This window comes from Acanthopagrus latus, chromosome 5 (genome assembly GCF_904848185.1).
Source record: "Acanthopagrus latus isolate v.2019 chromosome 5, fAcaLat1.1, whole genome shotgun sequence".
In the NCBI taxonomy this organism is placed as follows: domain Eukaryota; kingdom Metazoa; phylum Chordata; class Actinopteri; order Spariformes; family Sparidae; genus Acanthopagrus; species Acanthopagrus latus.
The window spans coordinates 28504737-28512191 of NC_051043.1; the positions used below are offsets into that span (position 1 = coordinate 28504737).

General features: G+C 44.5%; 1 protein-coding gene across 2 annotated transcripts in view; it reads left to right on the forward strand.

Moving 5' to 3' along the window:
- cux2b (cut-like homeobox 2b) overlaps positions 1-7219 on the forward strand; it is a 94397-nt gene extending 87178 nt beyond the window's left edge. The window contains exons 19-23 of one of the 2 annotated variants that reach the window (XM_037098416.1): positions 1747-1912; positions 2030-2335; positions 2425-2613; positions 2717-2993; positions 3125-3938. In XM_037098416.1, coding sequence (XP_036954311.1) covers positions 1747-1912; positions 2030-2335; positions 2425-2613; positions 2717-2993; positions 3125-3938 — 1752 coding nt within the window. Of the gene's footprint in view, positions 1-1746; positions 1913-2029; positions 2336-2424; positions 2614-2716; positions 2994-3124 lie in introns of both variants that reach the window. The other variant, XM_037098417.1, reaches the window with a different exon arrangement.
- The last annotated feature ends 236 nt before the right edge of the window (positions 7220-7455 follow it).

A 7455-nucleotide genomic window follows, 5' to 3' on the forward strand; every position in this document is an offset into this window, starting at 1 on the left:
TTGAGGTGTTCATGAGAGGATGTTGTCAAGGCGCCTCCACAACTTTAATTTGTGTTTTTCTCCCTCGGATCTTTTGTGATTTCGATCGTTGTCACCGCTCACGGACGGGCGACTCGACTCTTCTCTTTTAGAATATGTTGGCACTGAGTTTATTGTGTCCTTAACAATAAAACGTCCTGAGTCTCCCCACACTGTTGCTCCTGACTGTGCAGCTCTGCATCTGCTTAGATATCTCAGCCCTGCACTAAATTGTCACCCGTCCGAAATGCTGAACAGTTCTGTTTTCTACTCTTCTCTTCGTAGAACATTTTCCTAAAAGCCTTCAGGTGCTTTTTCTGCGAATGAATGAAAAGAGAGCAGTGGTTTCCGCTTTGCCACTCTCCCTTGAATCCTATTTTTTTCCACCTTACTGCCGTGCCGTCAGCACAGTCCTCGGCTGAGACGTCTGACTTTCTTTGGCTGTCCTGCTGTGATCTGTCGTGACTTCCTGGATGAGCTGTGGTCCAGGCTGGCCGCGAGTCTCCCCCCCCGCCGTCCGGCTGCACTCTCTCCGTGTAGTCAGCTCTCACTGTGGTTTTGGTTGCTTTGTAAGCTTTTCCAGACAGATAGATTTCACCAGGGTCATCTCTTCTGGAATTTCCTGTGTGGCACCGTGTGGTTTCTGTCGTCTGAATCTGGTTGAATAACAAGGCACAAATACTCTTTTTTTAAATGGGTGACATCAGTGTTTGTGGATACGTTTTGTCCCTTAAATGGAAAAAAAATGATATCCTTTGGTCCAATTCGACATTTTATCAGCCAGATTTGAAAACATTCGCTCTGACGAACAGTGGAATCGAGGAAATCAGGAAGAAAGAAATGTGTTTTTACTGCAACTGTGTTTTATATATGTATTTTTTTCCCGTAATGAGCTGCAGTCGGTGTCGTTAGTTCAGCCGCGTAAAAATATTCCTTTATTTCCAGAAAGACCCTCTGGGTGTTTTCCAAGGCACCTTTTGTCATTTGTCACAGTTCATCCTCTGTGGAGTAGATAACACATTTAGGTTTTTCGTGGTGCATGTTTTTACATTTTGATGATATTAAGAGTTCAAGTCTTTATTCTCCACCCAAAAAAACTTATTCAGATTTTCAAATACTTGGCTTTTGTAAAAATATTCTTAGTTCCTCTCGGGTTGAAGACTGTGCAGCAGTTTTATGACAGCCTCATTTTCGGGCACATTTAAGTGTGTGTTGAGTTTATTGTTCATAAATGTAAGAAAGAAAAACATAACATTGTTTATAAAGTTTTCTCTTGGTTTGTGCCCACACATGTTCCTCTTAGTGGATTAATTCACGATCAATGATACAAAACGCTCTTCGACTGTTAAAAAAAAATGACGGATTCATTGGAAACAACATTTTTCATGCAGCTCTAAGTGAAACGATGACACAAAGATTTATGATGCATTGCTTCCCTCTAGTGGCAGTTTGCTGACAGTGTACCACTCAGGCTGTGACCAGTGGAAACAGATTGTTTGTAATGATGATTTGGAAATATCAATAATCACTAATGCATTGGTATTACAGTACTGTTGCAGACAGCAGTGGTACAGTCACAGTATATTAACCTCTACTGTATTGGTTGTACATGTCCTCCATATTGTCTGTGAATATATTCAAAATCTTTGTGTTTCTTATAGTTCTTTGTTATATTTGTGGGGTAAATGCCAATAGACATGTTCTGTGGTTCTGATCCTGATGGGACAGGTGCTGGGGCTTTCTCAGGGCAGCGTGAGCGACATGCTGTCTCGGCCCAAACCCTGGAGCAAGCTAACCCAGAAAGGCAGGGAGCCCTTCATCCGTATGCAGCTGTGGTTACTGGACCAGCTAGGCCAGAGCCTCAGCCAGCACCCGAACCAGGGCCACGCTCAGGGTGAGACACACTCGCATCAACAAGAATCTGACGAGCTACAGTCAAACTTGTGTTGCAGGACTCGATCTCTAGGCTGCAGGTTTATTGTGGTTTTTTTGTGATGCCTCCTCCCTCCAGAAAAAAGCCCAGTGACGGCCCAGTCCTCGCCCTCCCCGCCTGCTAGCCCAGTGGAGAGCCACCCAAGTCCGCTGGTTGAGCCTGTCAGCCTCACCCTGGAGAGCAGCAAGGAGAACCAGCAGCCTGAGGGCCTCGGCCTGGGGCTGCCCCCCCATCCAGACGGAGGCAAATCCACACCCAGCCTCATGGCTCTCAATCAACCCACAAATCCGCTGGGTATACAGGAGCTGGTGGCCATGTCTCCGGAGCTCGACACCTACGCCATCACCAAGAAGGTCAAGGAGGTTCTGACAGACAACAACTTAGGTGGGTCGAGGATCACAGTGTAGGGTGAAGCTGATGAATGCAGACACAAGTCACAAGTCCTTCATGCGCTCTGTATTTTTCTCCCACAGGCCAGCGTCTTTTCGGGGAGACCATCCTGGGCCTGACTCAAGGCTCGGTGTCCGACCTGCTCTCCAGGCCCAAACCATGGCACAAACTCAGCCTGAAAGGCAGGGAGCCATTTGTCCGCATGCAGCTGTGGCTCAACGACCCTCACAATGTGGACAAGCTGAGGGCCATGAAGAAGATGGAGAAGAAAGGTGGGGACCCGGATTAGTTACTGTAATATCTTTCAGTGTAATTCTGATCATTTGTCTGTGTTTTGTAATCTCCTCATGCTCTGTATCGCTGTCTTCCCTCCAGCGTATCTGAAAAGGCGGTACGGGCTTCTGAGCACCGGCTCGGACAGCGACTCCCCCAGCACTCGTTCTGAGTGTGTGAGTCCGGCCTTGGCCTCGCTGGACCTGTGCCCCTACAGCCAGGTGAAGAAGCCTCGGGTGGTGCTGGGCGCTGAGGAGAAAGAAGCTCTGAGGAAGGCCTACCTGATGGAGCCGTACCCCTCGCAGAACACCATCGAGATACTGGCCTCACAGCTCAAACTCAAAACCAACACTGTCATCAACTGGTTCCACAATTACAGGCCAGTCCAGTGACTTTTTGTGAACTTTTCTAAAGGCTGCTTGTGTTGGTTTCAGCTGCAGCTGAATATCTGCAGTGTGTATTGAGTGTTTGCCCTCATGTGACTTGTCTAACAGTCGTGTTTGTGTGCAGGTCCAGGATGCGACGGGAGGTGCTGATGGAGGGCCTGCCAGACAATGACACGGATGCTGAGCACCACAGCTACTCCCCATCAGCGACGCGGAGCCCCCACTCTGACGGAGAGGAGAGGAGGCTGCAGCAGCCCTCAGGACACATCCACTCCAGCATCCCTCTAAGCGCCAACACAGCACTGCCTCATGTTAAACAAGAGGCGATAGACAGGGAAGACGAGGGGGAGGAGGGAAGGGAGGGCTCCATGAAACAGTCAAAAGTTCAGTGTTTTTCCACAGCAGTACAGTTCCCGCTGTTGAAAAGCGAACACGAGGACTCCGTCACCGGCTGCCGTGAGCCCCACTCAGCCGGCCAGAGCCTGAGGCAGGAAGAGGGGATGAGCAGCCAGGCTCAGGGGCTCTACCACGTTGCAGTCTCCATAGACGGCCCGCAGAGAACCAACCAGTCCAGGCACGAGGGGGAAGACTCCGGAAAGTCTCCCGTTGACCCGGTCAGCTTCAAGGCTTCATCAGAGCCCTGCCGCAGCAGCCTGGAGGTCTCCCTCAACTCCCCCTCCGCCGCATCCTCACCCGGCCTCATGATGTCAGTCTCCCCCGTCCCCTCCTCCTCCGCTCCCATATCGCCCTCGCTGCCAAACCCGCCCTCGACGAGCACCAATCACAGCCTGGACCCTAACCCGCTTCCTCCCTTCCAAAGCCCCAAACTCAACAGAAGCACTCAGAGACGCAATGAGAAAATGGCCAACCTCAATAACATCATCCACAGGTTAGAAAGAGCAGCCAATCGAGAAGAAACACTGGAATGGGAGTTTTAAGTCCACTTTTACCTGTATCTAGCCCTGATGACCCTCGCGGCACATAGGAGAGTCTCAAATAGAAGCTTCCTAAAGACTTGGAGTGGAGCCTGGCTCCTGAAGGCCTGTCCTCTCAGACTGATAACTCATAGGAAACATACAGCTGAACGCCCTTCAAGAACTGAAAGAGTTGAAAAAAAAATTTATAATTGTGTATTTGTTTCTTGTTTTTGTTTGTTTTTTTTGTTTTTTTCTTTTGTTTTTTTTGATAATGCATACTACTTTTAAATATATGTGACAGCACTAGCTGTTGTTTTACTTATTGGACTTGACATGAAGACTTTTGCAGCTATGGTGTCATAAAATGTACACTGAAGTTCTGTAGATTGCCACTGGGTGAGATTAAAAAAAAGACCCCTGTCTTAAGCCATTAAAAGCACTATAACTATTTGAAAAGAGACATTGACCAAATTTGCTACTTTTTGAATAGCAATTTTTCAGATTTTGTCTGTAAGACTGGACAGTTTAAGTCAAGTAACATGAAATCCTACTACTGACTGAGGGATAGTCCTTTAAGACTCTAAATATTCAACATCTTGTATGTACTTAGTTTCTTGGTGATATGTTTTGAAATATTTGTAACTCACACGTATAAAATGTGGTTGTACATGTTGTAGAATTGTCTGCAATAGCCTTCTCTAAACCTGATGTAGCATGGTACTCACCTGACCCTGTTATCCTCTGTAGTTAGTCACCTGTGATTATACTTGAGCGAAAACAAGAGAAAAAAAAAAGCTGAAAACCCTGCAAAAAATAAGAAAAAAGGAAACGTTAAAACCTAACGAGTAGAGTAATTTTAGTGTTTGGTTTTTCTTCTTTTTGTTTGAATAATCCTTGAGGTTTACAGTTTAGGGCCCTTGTGCTTTTTGGTAGTAAGTGAAACATTCACTACACGTGAGCACAGTTTACATGATTTCTTTCAGACTTACCTCTCTGACCCTCTAAGGCAACTGGTTCTCAGACCGTAACAGGCCAAGACACAGGACACCTGGTTTACCTCAGATTATGTTGATGCACATCATGCTATGACCATGCGTTCCATTCTTATACATAAAACACGACCCACGCTTATTTGAATCGACGGAGGGACAGTGCTCTGTATCATGCCTCAGACACGCAGAGATCAAAACATGAAGCGATTTTAAAACGAGCAAAATCCGACTTTTACAACAACAACAACAACAAAACCAATATGCTGCTGTACGAGGAGAAGGAAAGCTAATAATTCCTTGGATGTGTGTATCATGATCCTCCTCACAGGTAACACCTGACTTGGTGCACTTTCTCAAAATGGGTCTTTTACTGTAGCTAGAATAATGTCTACTTGATTAAACGCTTCAACCTCTAAGCACCGCGATGATGTTTAAGCCGGGGCGGTTTGACGTGAAGAGATTGCAGCGAGTAACGCAGCGCCGTGCTGTGAATCGATCGCTCCCTCGGAGGGGAGGCTCGAACTTCACAGTATGTGTGTGAGAGCATGATACAGTTTGACCTCTCATCAACATGAAAACATCCAATCTGTAAGTACACTATACTCAAGGACACAAACAGGTTACAGGTATCCCCTCATATTATCTTTGACCACTTGTGTATTGTGTCTGTAGAAGTTTTCTTTGTCATGCTTGCGAGATGTTCTTTATGTATTTTGCCTCTATTTTATACTCAGAACAGTTAACTAGATATTCAATACCTCGTGTATGAACTACTTACAGCACTTAGATTTTGATAATTGTGAGGACTCAAGAAAAATTTCAAATATCAACATTATCCTAACTTTAGTGTCCACAAGTCTTTGCCTTTACTGTATTGTTGAAGTTGGTAGTAAACACTTGCACATGTCTACATAGTTCAGAGGACTTGGATTGTATTATGTAGAGATATATATTACACAATTACTAAAAAAAAAAGAAGAAAAAAATGATATCTTACATTCTTGGAACAAAATGTGCTGATTATATTGAAATAGAGTGTACAGATTTAATAAACCAAACCCATTCAAGCCAGTTCTGGTCTGGCAAGCTTGCCCACGTTTTAGACCTTCTCTCAGGGTAGTCTTGCTTTTTAAAGCTTTACTGAAACAGTTGCTCTCATCAGTGGCGGTGACTACGATAAAAACATTATGTGGTGTAGAGTGGTGTTATATATTAAATGGACCCGTGGAGGTTGTGCGTGTACACAGTGGAGGAATGCAACTTTCACAGAAAAGCAGTGGTTTGTTGGGGAGCTGTTTTGTAATTCATTACACGGACGTGTCAAAGTACAGTGTCGATTGGAACTACCAGGATGAAGCTAATGGGTTGCATTTTTTGAGATCAGTAGACTTTGCTCTCTAAAAATACTGTTTTTTGTTTTCTCTCTCTTGGAGCCACAGAAGATTTTTCTCTGGTTAATCGTACCACCATTTTTTGTGCATAATATACTGTATGATTAGAAGTGGCATTTCTTATGTGGAAATTTCATCGTCTTTCATGGTAACATGGACATATGGCTGAAAAAGAAATGTATTTACCCAGACCATTATCTCTTCATGTAAAGCCCATCTTTCCATTGTTTTGCATGCGAATCCATTCTTGAACACATGACAAGGGATAGGCTGTGTTTTTGTGTTGTCGTTCTTGCACTGGGACATTGAATCAGCACTTATTACATTAGTGAAGTCCATGCATGGTGCAGCTGACGAATTCGGCTCTCTCACAAAGTCATCTTGAATCCAGTCAAATCAGAACCCGACAATGACCCCGTAAACATGACTTCCAGGTAAATATTTAAATTATTTTGTGCCATATCATATGCCTCATGCATTATCCTCACAGGAGTAATGCCTTGCGGTGGAGTGTGATTAAAGAAGGGTGTAGGGTTATTTGTAACCTAGTTCAGAAAAAAAAGCTAAGCTTTTCGTGACAAGAGCCCTACACATTAGATAGTTTTATTTTATAATTGACGTTTGTCACTAAATAATGAGGTAATTGGTCAGCAAAATTTGAATGCTTGCACTCAGAGTCGTTTATATGGACACAATATTTACAACTCTGACACTTGAGGGTTTGTCAAGAGAGAAATGTTTCATTTACAAGTCAGCTGTGAGCCAATAAAGAGAAGTGTCCTGCAGGCTTAACTTTACTGTCTAATGCCTCACATGTCAGGCTAATAAATGTTAAAGACTGGACAAAGGTATACCAAGCGTCTTGGAAATTGAATTTGCATTATGTAAGCCATCATTCAATACATAATTGTTTAAGATCCTGCTGTGTTGTGTTTTTATTTCTTCACGCTGCTCCCACAGTACAGATGAGTCAACACAAACATACACAAATATAAATAATAAAACACAAACATCCCCTCTGTGGCTGCACACAGAAACCCAGTTATATTCACTTATTCAGGCAGTCCAGTGTTTACATGATGGTACCGCATGGTGCGTCTAAGCCCCTCCCCCCGGCCGCAGCATCGCTCCGACGCGATTACGTCACGCGCTTAC